Raw genomic sequence first — 18,307 nt, 5'->3', positions numbered from 1 at the left:
AAAAAAAAATCCAGAAAATCACATTGTCTGATTTTTAAATTCTTTAAAAATCAGACAATGTGATTTTCTGGATTTTTTTTTTCTCATTTTGTCTCTCATAGTTGAGGTATATCTATGATGAAAATTACCGGCCTCTCTCATCTTTTTAAGTGGGAGAACTTGCACTATTGGTGGCTGACTAAATACTTTTTGCCCCACTGTATGTTGTATGAAATATATGAATATGTTTATTATGTATGACATTTAGGTAAATTGATAAAAATTATATATATTCCTTTTTTTTTTTATGTTTCACTTTTATTCTCTTCAACTCTATGTTGCCTCCATGCAATTACAATATGGCTTTTTTTCTCTTCTAGAGCACTTTCTGTTTTATTGCCACTGAAATGTGCTATATAAATAAACTTGCCTTGTATTGCTTGTCTGTGTGCATGAATATATTTATTTGACATTATAAAGGCTGCCATTCAGAAAATTGGGTTAAATGTATCAAATCATTTAAAGATATTTTGCCAAAGTAAAAAGAAAAGAGGTTCTGAAATGAAGATGACCCTAACAAACCACTAACCAAAAGACACTATTGTTCAGTGAACTTCAAGTCTTTTGGTTGAAGAGCTCCTTGCAGTCACCCTACAGTATCTGCATATTATAGTCATGATTCTTGTTGGGCCTCTTTAAAACCTTTCACCTCCAACCAGGTGAGAAAAAGTTACTATATCAGATTAAATCTTTTCTAAAAAGTGATGCTTTGCTTCTAACTTATTTAACTGGGTGTTAAAAAAGAAACTGAGCCTAACTCTGCAATCAAAATGTACGAACATAAAAATCATGCATTACAGTGTAATGCAGACTGCAGGCCTAAGCATTAATACAGATGGTGTGAACTTGTGGGGAACCAAGGCTATTTTAGCTGCTGGGTTCAAACCATGACCTGATTCTTTTAGTGACGATGGCTATCGGTATTAAAGACTGACACATTTGTAAACTTCTTTCTGAAGACGTGTCTTTAGGTCAGCAGGGCCACAGAAAGAGATGGAAGAAAAACCCATTTATTTGATTTCTGTCATGAACGTGTTTGTTCTAGCATTCCTCTCTCTGCCAGGTAATGTATCTGCTTCTTTTGTATCAGTCTGTTACATAAAGGAGGGAAATGATAATGCATGCAATTTGACAAATACAAAAGTGTCATGTAAGTGGATTTTCTATGCTAATGCAGTTGTAATTTAGGTGTAGTATTTTTTCTATATTAGAGAACTGTTTATATTTTGGTGAAGAAAGATCTCCTGAAGATGTGATAGTAAAATATCTAATAATATTTTATTGCACAGCATCTTGGAAATGCTTTGAACATATATGTTTGAGCTTATGTCTAATTTTTATTATAAACTGAACTAGAGATAAATGCTGATAAATGAAGAAAACGGGGACCGCAATTAATCATAATGTTAAATTCAAAAGGTATTTATGTCTAACTGGGCAAATTATGAGTGATGCATATTTGATAACTGAGCAAGAGTTTGTTACCCTGTCAGATATAAAAAAAAAAAAGTTTAATTTGTAGAAGGATAAAAATACAAAATATAGATAAAGTTATATTAATATAGAGGATTTTTTTTTTTTTTTTTTTTTTTTACAAATGTGCAAAACCAGAGTATTCAGACTTCTGATCCAGTTTCATTATCACAAAAACCTGTGAAAACGGTGAAAAATCTGAAAGTGAAATTGTTTGAAACTTAACCCTGTAATGGCAAATGTATCACATTTGATACATGCGGTTTCTTAAATGTTTCTGACACCTTATGCATAATTTAATGGTAAAAACTTTGCTCAAAATCCTATTGTACACAATCAGATATACCTGATAACAGAGGACAGAAGACTACACAAAAAATAATCTTGACTTATCGCATAGTAATAAATTATTAATATCAAAAATGGATTTCTGTTTTTTCTTTTTACATATTTTGTTAAAAGGCCAAATAAGGACTTCAAACCAAAAAAGTAATTTTCTGTTTTGTTTTATTCTTGGATCGGGCTTTAAAGGGTTAAATGCAAAATAGTTGCTGCATCTCCATGAACTCAGTAATGCATATTTATCGTTATATGGTCCAAGTACTGAAAAGGTAGCTATGTTTGAATTTTTGACAGAAAGAAAGATTTAATATGCCAATAGCATGATAATCTTTAAACGTTGAATTTAGGCACGTATGTTGTCTTTCTTTTCTTAGAAAAAGTGCATTGCTGTACAAGCACCTCACCCCACAAACTTCCCTTTTCTCTTCGTCAATAAAAACGGATGTGGACTATGTGTTTGCACATCAAGCAACACCTTTGACTTCACCTTGTTTAGGTCAAGGGGGAAAGCTCACAATGAGAAAGATTTATATCCGTTTTTACTTGCCTTTTTTTTTTTACATAGACAGCGCTATACTTGTTTACAGAGAAAAAAGGACAGACAGGAAAGGCTTGTTTATCATTAATTTCTGGTTATCTAATAAGAACCTCAGAACTAACCATAAAAAAAAACAACAATCAATAAAATTAACCAAAAAAAGAGAAAGTAACATTTCACACTGTTTTTAAATTTTGTCAAATGTGTTCAGTAAAGTCTGTCTAATTAAGATTACTAAATACATTACAATAGTTAAACCATAATAACATCTCTATACAGAAAGGCCTTAGCCTCGGATTTGAACCCAGGAACTTCTTGCTGGAAAACAGCAAGAAGCATTTTTGTGTCCACTACATATCCAACAGAGCTATACAATTAATGTGAGTCTAGATCAAAATAGGAGTGTAAGGAAACAATATCAAAACAGTTGAGTTTTCAAACAAATTTTGAACATTGCGCTGTTTTCTTCTTGCAAAGTACTCTTGTTCTAAATGGTGCAGCAGGGCTCTTTCTCCCTGGTGCATATGAACACTGCAATGCAAGGCCCAATATCTTTGCATATTGGACAATGTGGAAGATGCAATAATGGAGCAATTCTCTAAAAAAAAAAAAGAGTGGGTTTTTTTTTGGTTTCTTGCATTGTTTTACTGTACAAGGACAAAAACATTTCTATGACAAAAATATCTCAGACGAATTTGTGAAACAGAACAAAATATTCTTCTTGTGTTGTAAATTCATGTGCTGATTTTTGTCCTATTGATCTCACCTATTCTTTTCTCTGATCTACTGCAGGGCTTCAAGGTCAGGGGGGCTGGAGCGTGACTTACTCTCCCTCACAGATCTGTGCCATAAAGGGCTCAACAGTGGAATTAAAATGCACATATCCACCCAAAATAAATGATACAGTTATAGTGGTTCAAAACATACAATGGTTTACCAAAGGGACAAATGCTGCTCCTGTAAATCTGAGAAAGGACCAAAACTATGCAGGTCGGGTTGAGTACAGAAATGGCTGCACTGTGAGAATCAGGGATATTAGAGAAACGGACTCAGCTGTCTACAAGATAAGTCTTAAAACAAATTACCATCAGGGATCATATACTGCCGTTCCAGGGGTTAGCTTGTCTGTCTCTGGTAATATTTCTCATTTCAATTTAATGATTTAACTTTTACGGGTTTACATACATTTAATTTCTGTGATGCTATCTTGTATTTAGGACTCAAGCTGCATGTGATCAAATCAGAGCGCAGACAGAATTATATTTGGACACAGATGAAATGCAACAGCAGTTGTCTACCTGATCAACATCCCTACATCTGGATTAAGAACGGGAATGAAACTTTGGCGGGGACCTCCTCATTTTTTCAATACACATTCTGTGATACGGAGCGCATTTCATGTGCTGCAAAAGGATATGAGAAGTTCCCCTCTCCATCAGTGTGTCAGTTTCTTTTACAGTATTGCCTTTAACCACAAACAGTTTTAATGTTGGCAGATCAATAAGAAGAAAATGTCATAAAAATGTATTTAATTTTTATTTCAAAAGTGGTTTGAACTTGTATAACTCTTCAGTATGATTCAGTTTTTTTGTTTTCTTTTTTCGGGAAGGGTTAATCAGTTTTACATCTTATGCCTGCTCAACATCAGCCATGGTTTGTAATAAAGAAGGTTGAGTTATAAAGGAATGAATTTAAGCTTACAAATACAAAATTGTAAAAACATAACTTAATTACAAAATTGTTACTTTCGGCTAATCATCCTCAGTATTCTGAACTTCCAGGAGGTTGAACATATATAGGAATGTTCCCTGTGAATTTTGGTCCAAATACATCAAATACAAGAGGAATGATACTGATCCTGTTTTTAATGTGGAAGCTCTTAGAGAACAAGCATTTTAGTTAACTATAAACAGCATCCTTATCTCAAATGGAAACATTAAAAAAAACAATGTATACCATATAGAGCAAGAAATAAATATACTTTTCAGGAGTAACAAAATATGTTTTGTTGCCCCTGAAAGATTTTGTACCCATTTAGATACTAGTTTCCTTTTTCCAAAAACTTAGGTTATAGGTGCTAACTATTACAGCTAATTAAGTTGACAGAGACTATCCAGTTCCTAAAGTGTATTTTCTCTCCCAGATGCACCAAGGCCCCCGACTGTTTCACATCATCCACTAGGGGAGGTGGTGGAGGGAAGCTCTGTGACTTTGGTTTGTAACAGTGATGCTAATCCACCTGCTACCTACAAATGGTACAAGGAGGATGAACCAGATCCATGCAGCAAAGAGTCAAAGCTTGTTTTCAAATCAGTTCAGTCCTCTGACTCTGGAAAATATTCCTGCAAAGCTGAAAATGTGCTAAACATGACATCAGAGGATATCATATTGGATGTAGAATGTAAGTTTCCTTGAAACAAACCCTGTTTTTTTTTTTTGTTTTTTTTTTGTTCTTCTCTTTTCTTTTTTTTTCTTTTTTTTTGTGTTGTGTCTTTGTTTAGGTAAAACACCCAGATTGACTTAGGCTCAGTTTAAGTCAGTCAGGCTGGCCAGGGTACCTTTAAAGATGCAAGTCTCTGACACACTTTAAGGACAAAGAATTTTTAATATTGTTCTTTTTTTTTAGCTCATTGCTGAGAAGAGCATGTTATGTGTAATACATCATAGTTTTTTTGTCATTTAGTTTTAAACAATAGCTGAACTAAGAAACTACCCTAGCCCCTAGTTTGATCATTACTAATAATAAGTTGATGCCAAAGTTTATGCATAAACTGGCCTTACTGCCATGACCACAGGAGTCAGACATTTTTACAGTATCCGGAAATAAAGAATTTAAAAGAAGCGTCGTTACTATTTGATACAAATCTCCTCATATGATCCTTATATCTTGATTCCTTCAGATGCTCCAAGGCTTCCTGTGGTGTCTTTGGTTCCCTCTGGTGACATTGTGGAGGGCATGTCATTGACACTGACCTGCAGCAGTGATGCCAACCCTGTAGCTAATTACAGCTGGTTTAAAGAAAATGAAAAATGGCCACAGTATTCAAGACAAAACTTCACCATTGCAGATATAGGACAACAACACAGTGGGCTTTATCACTGTGAAGCCCACAACAGGAGAGGAAGTCTCAAATCTTCTATACATTTTACTGTTGCTGAAAGTAAGTTGAATAAAGCACCCTGTTCACTACAGCATTCTGAGCTGAAGTTATATTTTTTTGAAGTTGGATTTTGTTTGGAAATAATGAGTAGTTGTTGACTTGACCTATACAAGATAATACTCCCATTACCTTGATTAGATTTAATAGAAATAGGTTAAAACTACAAAGCTATATAAATACAAACCAGCAGGAAGGGTTTTGATAAACCAAAAACTGTCCTTTTTGGGAACAATTCAGGTTTTCAGTCAACTAGAGAGGGGCTTGAACCTTTGAACTAGCTCTATTGCTTAGGCCGACCATAGTAACAACAGTTTGGGGTGTTATTTTATTTTTATTTATTTATTTTTTTTCACTTTTTTCTCAATTATCTTTGAGCTTTTAATTGCTAATTCCTCAACTATAGCACCATGAGGTCAACTAATGTTTTCCCCATAACCAAACTAAATTTGATGACAACTTTCTTGCAGAACAAACCTGACATGCTGAAATTTCTAGGTATTTTTTTTTTAAATTTTGGGCATTTTTGGAGTTTTCATAATGAGTCCAGAACTTATGTCCAACGACAGCCTTACTTATGCACAACACACAAGCCAGTGTCCTCAGGCGAGTAGCAATGCGCCCGAGGCGCCCGACCTGCATAAAAAGATTTCTTTGATTGTGGTATCAACCTAGCTGCTGTTTGGCTCCAGCCAAAATAAATAATTAAATGAATTAATAAAAATAAAGAATAAAGGATTGCAGCCTCAGCAGATTCAGCGTAATGTCAGCTAGGACATTTTTTGGTCATGGTTTTGGGCGTGAATGCAGGGGAGAGAACCATCACACTCACCTTCACGCTCACCCTATGATGGGGATGAAGTCTGGAAAAGTACAGACAGTTTCCTCCTATGAACCCCTTTTTATACCAAAACCCTGCCAATACACCATTATACAGTTGCTGTAAGTTAGAAACATGTTCAGGACGACCACTGAACATGTTAAAATAGTTGATATGCGTTGGAGATAAGTTCCTGATAAGTTACGCATAAGTTATGCACAAGTTACACATAGGTTTTGGACAGGCTAGACACTAAGACTTATGAGTAACTTACACTTACTGTGTGTTAAAGATTAGATAAATTACCTGTAACTTATGGCCCACGTATGAGCATATGCTGGCGTATTTGCTGTATGTCGACGTGTTTCAGTGTACTTCAGCATGCTCATAACTTATACAAAATGAACCCATAACTTATCGAACGTATGCCAGCGTTTTTGCCAGAGTTTCCGTAATACGCTGACTAAATCGTCAAGGTGTGACATGGGCTTAAGTTCATAAAACTCTGCAAGCACTCTGCAAAACTGGCATTAGAAATACCAGTAGCTTATTGTATTAGCAGTAGACACGCTAGTCTGTCATGCTGTTTGCTGTAAACATTGCTGTGAAACCAGATGTTATTCAATGAAAAGTGTTGTTACCAATTGAACGCAAAGGTGAGCTGTGTGTATCACTCACATTTCTCAGAGTTAACGTTCATTACTTAAAAATGGGTCGTTCAGTTCACTGTTCACTGAAAATGGGAATGTATTCAGTGAATTCCATTCATTGATCGGGTTCATGCACAACACTGCTGGCAAATATGGATGACCTTGTTTTCTAGGGTCAGTTCTGAATCCATCTTTAGCTGTTCCCTTGTCTTTTATACCAAGAGCTAGTTGGTCTCTTACTGTAAAGCTCCATTGCCACAAAGCTCTGCTAGAGTAGAGAGCAGTGACAAGTCAAGACAAGGTTTAGCTTCCAAATTATTACAGAACTCTTTTCAAACTTATCAAATTAAATTTGGACCACAGTCAGAGGTCATTTCAGATGGAATTCAATAAAAAAGGCTGACGGGAATTTAGTGAAGGTAATAAGATGACTAACAAGAACAAGATAATGATTCTCAGAATACACTCTAATAGATGGAGATGGGGAGTTCTGTTCTGTTCAGTTTTGTTCCTTCTAGCCAGTGTCTAGCTTTTTAAATTAGCTTTTGGCTCCAGTTCTTCACTATAGGTCTTTAAGATGAGTATAAACAACAAGTGGATGAGATTTTCTATTTAAAATTGTTTAGCACACTGAGTGCTAGGTTTTACACTTGTACGTTGATTCCATTTGTGGTTTTGTTTAGTTTGTATTTCAAACTTGTTTGTAATTTTCAGTTATTTTCACTGTAATTTTGTGGAGCGCAAGATGTCCCATTTGAAAGTCTCTTATCTATAACATTTTAACATAAACTGCATATTTTATACACTTTAGCAAAAAATGTAGATAAAATCAGATATATGAGAAGATTTTTTTTGCCCATTTTCCATTAAAATATTTGTCTTCTTTCTTGTAGGGATGCATTTCAAGATAATGAATATCGCAAAACTGGCTGTGGCTACACTGTTGTTGCTGATTCTTCTGTTTGGTATTTTTCTTTTCAAGAGGTAAGATCAGAGAAAAGAAAAAGCTCCACTGCCACTCTGTTTATAGTTTCCAAATATTAAGAACATTAATGTAATTTTTTTCATATTCTGAAATTAACTAAATTCAGGAAGCTGAAAGGAAGTAACCTAAAAGCTAAGTTAAAGAAACATCAACACAATATCAAGGTAAGAAATCAATTTGATCAAACATAATTCTTATTATATATAATTAAAGCGAAGCTGTTGCATGACTGCTGGTGTAAGTCACAATGATCCAGAAAATTATCATCAAAAGTAGTAAAGTAGAAGACAACATGATCTCTTCTCTTGCTCCTTTAAGATACTGTAGCTCTCATTCTAAGGACTTCTCCAGTTCTGAAAATGATGGGAAGAAACATGCTTATAAAGAATCACAACAATCATACTAGTATATGGTGGCTGACAGGTCCAAATGAGCAGTAAACAACAAAATGAGCTGCAAAAACATGTTTGATGTCAACTTCAATACAAACAAGCACAAAAACACAAATTCGAAATAAGAACTCTGTAAACAAAAACAAAAAATAGGCTGCAAACAAGTGAAAACATGCAGCAAATGGCAAAATGAGCTGCAGATACATTTATGATGCAATGTCTGAAATCCATGCAACAAAACAAAAAAAAAAAATTGCTGAAATTACTACAAATAGAAACAAAAACCTGCAATCAACAAAACAAATGCAAACAAAAAAGAGCATCAACCACAAACAAAATGCTGCAAGAAAAAAGAAAATGGTGTAATCACAGACAGAAAGTTATGCAAATAGTAAAAGCGGCAAACACTCTATAAAATATGTAATACTGTAAGAATATGTGTTTGGTAATAAAATGAAAGATAACTAGCCTCTCCTTTATTCTTACAACATTTTTTTTTTAATCTCGTGTAAAAGCTTAAAGTGTTGATAACGCAACTCATTTTGCAGTTTGATGCACCTTTTCAACTGTTTGCAGCTCATTTCTTTTTGTTTGTGGTGTTTTTCTTTTGGAGTTTGTATCATCATTTTACAACATGTTTCTTCGTTTACTGCTCGTTTGCAGCTGTCATCCACCGTACTAATAAGATTATCACACTCAACAATATCAAAGCTAGGCAGTCAATAAAAGGCAGCTTGTTCTCTTTGGTATCGTTTTTTGGAACATAAATTTGTTCAGTGTGTTTATGTGTTCGGGAAAGGATTCCTTGGCTTTGATTTTGACTCAGGTGTCATACACATAAAGCGGGTAAAATAAGTATTGAACATGCCACCATTTTTATCAGTACCTATATTTACAGAGGTGCTATTGACATGACATTTTTACCAGATGTCATTAACAAGCCATGCAATCCAAACTTACTAAAAAAATCGAACCGTAGATGTCCAGTAATTAATTTAATGTGGAATGTCGCAGGGAAAAAGTATTGAACATGTGAAGAAAGGGAGGTGGAAAAAGGTATGGAAAGCCAAGACACCAGCCAAAATCTCTCAGTAATTAGAAAGCAATCCTGCTCTTCTCAGTGCAAATTAATATCAGCTCGTTCAGTCCCCAATGATGGCCTATAAAAAGGTGTCTCTGGTATCACACAAGAAACATCTCATAATGGGTAAAAGTAAAGAGCTTTCTCAAGACTTTTGCAACCTCATTGTTGCAAATCATTATGATGGAATTGGTTGCAGAAGGATTTCGAAACCGACCACAACTAGGTGCTTCTCACAAGATTTCTGACAAAGGAGTAACAACAATTATCAGAATAGATGTCAAACAGCCAAAGACCACTTGTCGAGAGCTTCAGAAAGACCTGGAATAAGCAGGTACAATTGTTTTAAAGAAGAAACAATGCACTCAACCGCCATGCTGTATGCACACTCACCACAGAAGATTCCATTGCTGAAGAAAAAGCATGTTGAAGCTCATTCAAAGTTTGCTGCACATCTTTTAGTCAAGCCTGTGAAATACTGTGTATATATAGTCTGGTCAGATAAGAAAATTGAACTCTTTGGATGTCATAATTCACATCATATTTAGAGGTCAATTGGCACTGTACATCACCCCAAAAACACCATACCAACAGTGAAGTTTGGAGGTGGGAACATCATGGTTTTGGGCTGTTTTTCATCATATGACAAAATTCAAATAATTGAAAGAAGGATGAATGGAAAAATGTGCAGAGACATTCTTGATAATAATCTGTTGCCATCTACCAAGATGATGAGGATGAAACATCGGTGGACATTTCAGGAAGACAATGACCCAAACACACAGCCAAGGAAACTCTCAAATGGTTTCAGAGAAAGAAAATAAAGCTGCTAGAATGGCCCAGCCAATCACCTGACTTTAATCCAATAGAAAATCTATGAAAAGTAAAGATCAGAGTTCATAGACAAGGCCCAAAAAACCTTAAGGACTTGAAGACTGTTTATGTAGAAGAATGGGCCAAAATCCCACCTGAGCAATGCATGCAACAAACTACTTAATACAGGAGGCGACTTAAAGCTGTCATTGCTAACAAAGGCTTTTGTATAAAGTATTAAATACATTTCAATAAGTCACTTTCACTTTATTCCACATAACTTAATTTCTGGACATCTATGGTTTGATTAGTTTGTATGTGTGGATTGCATCGATTGGTACCGCCATCTGGGGGAAATGTCATGTCAATAGCAAGTCTAGAAATATATTTACTGAGAAACATGGTGGTGAGTTCATTGCTTATTTTACCAGCTCTATATGTGTAAGACTAGTGGCCCTTGTAGAAGTTCAAACTTTGCTCTCAGCTTCCTCCATCTAAGTAATTGCCCCAATTGGTGTAACTTTGGATTCTATGGCATACCTATCTGTCTGTAGATTTTTTTATGACCTTGTCTTGAGGCTTGTTAAATCTTGGAAGGATTTTCTACCAGTTTGATATGAAGTCTCCAGTTCTGATTAAAATCTCTCCATTTTTTCCTTCCAACCACAAACTGAAAAAAAGCTTTTCAAAGAAGAGGTAAATTATGTTTTCAAAACAAGAGTGAAAGTCTAGTTCATTGTACTTTAGTGTGATTAAAACTTAAAATAGCACATTGGTAATAAATTAATAACAGTTGCGCTAAAATAATAGTTTGGGAGGTAGTGCAAAAAAATAGAGATAGATATTTTCATACTGTGAAATATATTTTGATGTATATTTTTTTATTATGTAATTTTCTCTCCTATGCTAGCCTGACCTGAATCCTGTTTATGAGAACATCTCAGCTTTAAGAGCCTACACTGCAACCCACGAGGAGGAGAAAGAGAAAAAAAAAACACCTGATGTTAAATTAAGCCAGTTTGCAGCCTGTAAAGATGACCAAGACAGCAATTTATACATTTCTAATTTTATTTAAATCAATTCAGTCCATATAAATAGTACCAGATAACAACACATGTAATCTCAATCACCTTAACAGAGACAGTTCGATCAGATCATAGTGTCATATATATATATATATATATATATATATATATATATATATATATATATATATATATATATATATGGAAAAACAGCTTGCATCAATTCATTAATTTTGCCGAATTTGCTTCTCCTTGATGAGCATGACCAGTCAGTAGATATTTGCTTGCATTTTGTTGACTCAAAGCAAGCATGCATGCAGCAACAGGAGAGAGAAAAAACTAACTGGAAGAAACCTCCAGCAAAACGGGGCTCAGTGTGCTTGGCCTTTTGTAGGGGCTGACTGGGGTTCAAGGAGAAGCAAACATAAAAGAGGAACATAGAACCACTGAACTATAAATACTTTCTATGTTAAAAAGGTGAGGGTAACTGAGCCTCACAAGTAACTCATTCTAGGAAGGATGCAATTAAGCAGACAAGCTCTGAGCCAGTTTGCATATGAAAGGTATGAAAGATAGCATGTAGAGTTAGTCCCAGTAAAAGCTGAGCCCACAGCTACGTCTGGAAAATGAACACAACTAAGTACTGAAAAAAAAAGCCCAACTCTATCATCTATATGTTGACGGCAGCAGCCCAGTTGATATTTCTCTCCAGGATGATGTCACAGCCAAACGGAAAAACACCAGATGAAGCTACTATGTTGAGAACAAGCAGAGAGCACATAGTGTAAGAATTGAACTAACAAATACATCCGAATGGGAAAATAGAGATAAAATGAAGCAGAATGATGAAAAGTGGTTCCTATGTCCTCAAGCAATCTAAGCCTATAGCAGCATAACCATAGAGAAAGCTCATGATAACCTGAGCCACTCTAACTATAAGATTAGTCAAAAGCATTTTGAGCCTTGCCTTAAAAGTAGACATGGTGGCTGCACGACAGACTGAAACTAGTAGTTGGTTGCACAGGAGAGGAGCCTGATAACTAAAAGATCTTCCTCTCATTCTACTTTTAGAAATTCTAGGAACCATTAGTAATCCTGCACAATGAGAGCGAAGTGCTCTGAACATAACGAATTATCAGATCTCTCATATAAGACAGGACTTGGCCATTTAAGGCTTTATATGTAAGAGGGAGAATTTTAAAATTATTCTCTGGATTTAACAGGAAGCCAATGAAGATAAGCTCAGATAGTAGAAACATAATCGCTCTTTTTAATTTTCATCAGAACTCTGGTTGCTGTATTTTCAAGCAGCTGAAGATGTTGACTTAGAGATTGCGGACTTCCTGATAGTAAAGAATTACAATAGTCTAGACTTGAAGTAACAAATACATGGGCTGGGTTCTCAGCATCACTCCTAGAAGATATTTTTAATTTTTGTAATATTCTGGAGATGAAAAAGGGACATTCTAGAAACTTGTTTGATGTGTGATTTATATGGAAAAATTTACAAATTTAATCCTATCCAGATAAAGTAACTTTCTTATCAGCTTCTATTTAAAATACTTTGATCCAAAGGGGGGGGGGGGACTTCTGTTTGTCTGTATTCAAAAGCTGAATGTTTAGTCATCCAAAAAGTTTTGAAAAATTCAAAAGACAAGTCCTTGAGAAATGTTGTGACTTTTCATCCTCTACATAGATCTACCTCTAATATAAAATATAGATCTACTACTATCTAAATACATACATTTCATGTGGAGGAACAAAATCATACAGAAACCTTGAATGGCAAGTCAAAAAATTAAAGTCCTATTCTTTCAAATCTTTGTTTTTGTATTACTTTGTGTTAGAGGTACCGATTTAAAAACAAGAGATTTTTTCAAGCCTGCCGTTTTGAGGTTCAAAGCTGATTAGTTTTTCCAATGACTTTATTTAGCTGTTATAACTAAAATATAAATAAATAAATAATTTTTTCTTACTTGCCTTCAGATATGAACTCTGCTGCAAAATAAAGAAATATGTGAACTCTGTTTGTATTTTGAAAATACAGCAGTTTTGTTACACTCTTATGGTGTGATCATTTATAAATGTTTAGTGGTTTAAAGCAGGTTTTCTGGTGAAATATCCAAATTGGTTATGTGTCCTACTTTGTGGTACATGTGGAGCCAAGTTACATCACTTTGACAGTCTGTTTATCTAACTGTCCTACATGTGGAAGCGTGTTGTCTTAAGTGTTTAAAATAAAGTTTCCCTGAATCTGATGTAACGATTTTAACTTTAAAATACACTTTGACGTTATTTGTTTTATTTGGTTTAGATTCTATGAAATGCGTATTACAAAGCAAAATACTGTGTCACTGTAAACAAAATAGGACTCTTGTTCTTAAGAGTGTAATGTAGATCCCAACATCCCTGTATATTTTGTACATATAAGGATTCAGCTGTCCATCCTTGGTTGTTCACTGGCTTTGCTCACATACAAACTTATGAGAACTTTTTATAGATTAATCTTCCCTAATTTATAAAAACAATAAAGTGTTTTTCCACTAATATTGTTTTATTCTTATTGTACAGTACTATCTAATACGATACTACCTATGGCTTAAAATGTATCTCATATCTACAATAAGTATAAGTATTTTGTAACACATAGATTCAGATCATTATTTTTTAATTTTTCATTGTGCTACTGCATAAATTGTTTCTGTAATGTTTTAGGCGACCACTATGTCATCCCCATGTACTGTATTTTCTAAAAGTATGAAATTAACAAACTCACACAGAGTATGTATGTGGTGCCAATGGTCTCTAAATAGGATTGTGTGGGGTTCTTCTAGATTTGTGGAATAGCAATTTTATGGCAGGAGTCCCCAACAAATCCAGGTGAAAAGCTGCTCTAAAGAAAATTTCTTATTACACATTGACCGTCTCATAATATGTATCTGGTTGTTAATCTTTATGATTTTGTGTTTGATGTTTTGTTGTTGATTGAAGATTTTCATGTTTTTGACGACTATACAACATAATATTCTGATCTTGTCATGGAGTAAAGTACTTTGCATTGCCTTGCTGCTGAAATGTGCTACACAAATGTTTAATGTTGCTTTACTTTTACTTTTTCAATGCAATATCTCAGCACAGCAAGGTCCAAAGAGGTCAAAGGGAGACAGAAATGAATTCTTGCAAAATTTAATGAAGACGCCATAATCCAGAACTGATCAAAGAAACTCAGGAATCGAAAACTAAGAGAAACCAAAAAACAACTAGAGTGACACAAAAAGGAAATGAAACCAATGATCCAGAAAACACAGAGTTACATAAATCAAAGTGTAACTGAAAACTCAAAAAGAAAACTTAAACAGTACTTAAAGTCTAGAAGTGACAGAATCATGACACTGAGATGTGTTGAACTACGACTCTCCTTCCATTTTTTTAACTTTGGCTTTCAACATTTTGTATGACAAATAACTTCAAATTTCCAAATTTCTATAAAGACGAGCTTCACCGCCCAAAGTGGGATTAATTTTGGCTCTCCAATTTAGACCAGTTATCCCCCAAAAAGTTTACACTTGATTTATCCCACATAACTTTTCCAAAGCAGAACAGGTGGTTATGCTACAGCCAGTCTTTACAGGGAAGGCTCAAGCAGTCCAGTTTACTCCTACTACTAACACATATTGCAGACCTAAGGTCTCTAGATGTTCTTGGTCTGTCGTTGTTGACCTGTGGTGGGCCTGGAGAAAGAATTTGACTGTGTTCCTTTTTGGTCCTTGTTGGGGTGTTGCAGAGGAAAGGAGCTGGGAGCTTTTTACTTTGGGCTGTAGAAGTGCAGCAGGAGTTTGGTCCACATTGCTGGCATCAACTGCTCCCTGTGCATGATGGACTCTGCCAGGGCTGCCCTTTGTTACTGGTCCTGTTTATAACCTTTACAGACAGGTTTTCCAGGCAGAGCCAAGGGGATGAGAGGGTCTTTTTTTGGGACCAGCATATTTTGCCCTGATTTTTTTTTGGACAATGTGGTTCTATTGTAAAGACCTGCAGCATGCACTGGGGCAGTTCACGGCCAAGTGCAATGACACAGGATGATGATCAGCTCCTCCAAGTCTGAGGCTAGTTCTGGAACTGGTCATTATTGAGAAAAGAATGGAGAAGGAGATCAACAGATGTATCTGTGCGACTGCCACTGGAAAATTGATGCTATTCTCTGAGTCTCTGAGTAAAAAGGCCAAGCTCTCGATTCACAGGTCAGTCTGCATTCCTACCTTTACCTATGGTTATGAACTCTGGATCATGACCAAAAGAATGAGATCCAGGATATAAAAGGCTGAAATGAGTGGCTGGGCACTCCCTGTTAGGATTCCAGTTTGTGTGGCTTGTTTTTTTGTGTTTTCCTCTCTCCACCACCAGGCGGTGCCTTGTCCTCATTAGGCCTCCCTGCACATCTGCGGCTTGTTGGGTCATTACCAGAGGAGTACTTGAGCAGCGGGCTGTCACTACCTCGACGCCAGAGTGTTTGCCAGTATTGGGTACTCTAGCCAAACTTAGATTAGCAGAGGCTAACCTTAGCATTGTTTCTCTGAGTCTGAACTTGTTTTTCGTCTTTGTTCTTCAGCAGGAAGACTTCCTGTGTTACTGGATAAGCCTGGACCTTCTACCCCTAGAAGGATTTACTTAGTCTCACTGGGCAAGGGGAAAACCTCCACATGATCCGTTCAAGTCCACTCCTGGAAAACCAAGTGACAGTCCGCTCCTTTACTCCTCTGGGTCCAACAATGTTGGTCTGCCTGTCCGCTCTCCAACGAGTTCCCTCTTCACTGGATTAAACCCCCACAAACTGGATCCAAAGATAAACCAAGAGCCCCCCAAAAGTGAGTGCCCCTCCAGCAATATTCAAGCCTCAGTCTATTTTCCCACTGTCCCTGAACTGATCACTGTGATCTCCCCTTCAGACTTTCCGGTTCCGGTTCACCAGTCCGCTGAGTTCCAGCATTGTTTCCCCACAGAGTTTCAATCTCCATCAGTGTTTGCTAACCTACAATAAAGCTGTTAAACTTTTACCCTTGGTCTCTGAGTGGTTCTCTGCATGTGGGTACGATCTTTAAAGCCCACTATGACACTCCCGTAGATATGGCTGAGGTGCTCAGTCATCTGGGAAAAGGCTCAGATTAGAGTTATTTCTCCTCTACATTGAGGAGTCAGCTGAGAAGGATCGCTTATCTTTCACCGATGCCCCCTTGTTGCCTCCCTCAGTAGGTATTTGAAGCACATCGTAAGGTTCAAAAATGTAGGTTTTGTAAAAGAAGAACTGAAATACACAGTAAAGGGACTATATCTCCTGGCTGGCGTGGGAGAGTGCCTCAGGCCTCCCCCAGAAGAGCTGGAGGACATGTCTGGTGAGAGGGTATTCTGCTCCGACTGGTGCCTCTGTGACCCACCCCTGTGGAAGCGAACAGTGTATTTTTTTACTGAAATGAAAAACTAATGTAAAAAGTTTTGAAATACTGTTATTTGATCTATTTTATATGAATGGGGACAGTGGCAACAGCTGCTATTCTGGCAGCCAAGATAAAACCTCATGCCCCTGCTTATCTAGGTGACCTTGATACATGCTAATCATATCAACTAAAAGTAAACTTATCACCTTTAAACCATATTGGTTTGAGCTATTACAAGTGTTTACAAAAACAAAGTTTAACGATAGATATATTTTCATAACATTAAAACAATATTTGTCAAATGAATTCCAGACAGTTCTAGAATCTATGTGATTTTTATATAGAAAGGAGATCCCTGGTCTCCCCCTTTAATATTACAAGGCAAAAATTACCAATCATCTTACAAACAGTGGCTGCACCTAATATTGAGGCACAGGTACAAGTACTATACAGTACTATAATATTGATAGATTGACAAAGAAATATTGTGCATGCCCACTTTTTCTGCCACTGATCAGAGGCATTCATTTGGTTCCACTGAGTGTTCTTTTGCATAAAAGTTTTGCGGGACTGTTTTGTTAAAGGTGACATCAGTATACCAGTTCGGCCAGATCTTCTGACATAAGGCCGATCTAATTCTGGAAAATGATTTAGCTGGTGACAGATTTCTGGGTTTGAAGATCCTGTCAATGTTACAGGTGAAACAGGATGCCAGAGCAGAACCTTCCAGGGGTTTTTACATTTTGAGCTGTTACCACAGCCATGTCACAGGCTGTGTCAAGCATGCTTTCTGATTAGAACTTTCACCTACTTAAGTATCTGTTTTTATTATCTCATAGCAAGAGTTGAGTACTGAGCAGAAAGAGGATGCATCCCTGACTGGTTTGATTGAGTGCAGCTCACTCAAGAGTCGGACAATTCAGTGTGTGTGTTTTATTTTGGAATAAGTACTAAATAAAAAGTGGATTCCAGAAATAGGTAAGCAGCATTCAGCCGGTAAACACTTATTTTATTTAGATTGCTATCTACTCTACCAGCATTACTAAAAATGTGAGCAATTATGAAACATTTTAAAAAGACAGAAAATTCCATCTTTGATGTCCGAAGATTTTTTTTATTCATTTTGTACCTTTTTTTTTAGTTCCTTAGTACAAAAAATTCACAGTGCTGAATCAGCACTGTTTAAAGTTTTTATTGACTTGTGTTGAACTGATTCTGGCAGTTCAGCCATTTTAGTGCTTTTAGATCTTACCGTCAGCAAGGTCTTTCTCTGTCAGGCTTGGGGACTCCAAGTCATCGTCTGCCCCCCTTTACTGTGGAGTCCTTCAGGGTTCTATCCTTGTTTGTGCTAAACCTCCTCCCTCTCAAAGAGATTTTTACTTAATATGGTAAAGCGTACCATTTCTATGCACATTATAGTCAAGTTTATTTGCCAATTGCTAAAAACAGTAACTGTCCCTGACACCCCTACTCGACTGTCTGGGTGATGTCAAGGCCTGGTTATCAAAATATTTTCTGAAACTATATGAGAAGAAGACAGAGGTTATAGTGTGTGACAG

At 36.2% G+C, this 18,307-nt stretch overlaps 1 protein-coding gene across 1 annotated transcript; it reads left to right on the top strand.

Moving 5' to 3' along the window:
* The first annotated feature begins 1,005 nt into the window (after nt 1-1,005).
* Nucleotides 1,006-17,373, top strand: LOC107103909 (B-cell receptor CD22-like). Its single transcript, XM_015403766.1, has 6 exons — nt 1,006-1,102; nt 3,185-3,526; nt 3,610-3,834; nt 4,536-4,793; nt 5,293-5,553; nt 17,333-17,373. Exons 1-6 carry the CDS (start codon nt 1,033-1,035, stop codon nt 17,371-17,373), a joined length of 1,197 nt encoding a protein of 398 aa, XP_015259252.1. The 5' UTR covers nt 1,006-1,032.
* Nucleotides 17,374-18,307: the final 934 nt, after the last annotated feature.

Source organism: Cyprinodon variegatus, unplaced genomic scaffold (assembly GCF_000732505.1).
Source record: "Cyprinodon variegatus isolate N-32 unplaced genomic scaffold, C_variegatus-1.0 Scaffold1561, whole genome shotgun sequence".
NCBI classification, from domain to species: Eukaryota; Metazoa; Chordata; class Actinopteri; order Cyprinodontiformes; family Cyprinodontidae; genus Cyprinodon; species Cyprinodon variegatus.
This window is presented reverse-complemented; position numbering and strand designations above follow the sequence as displayed.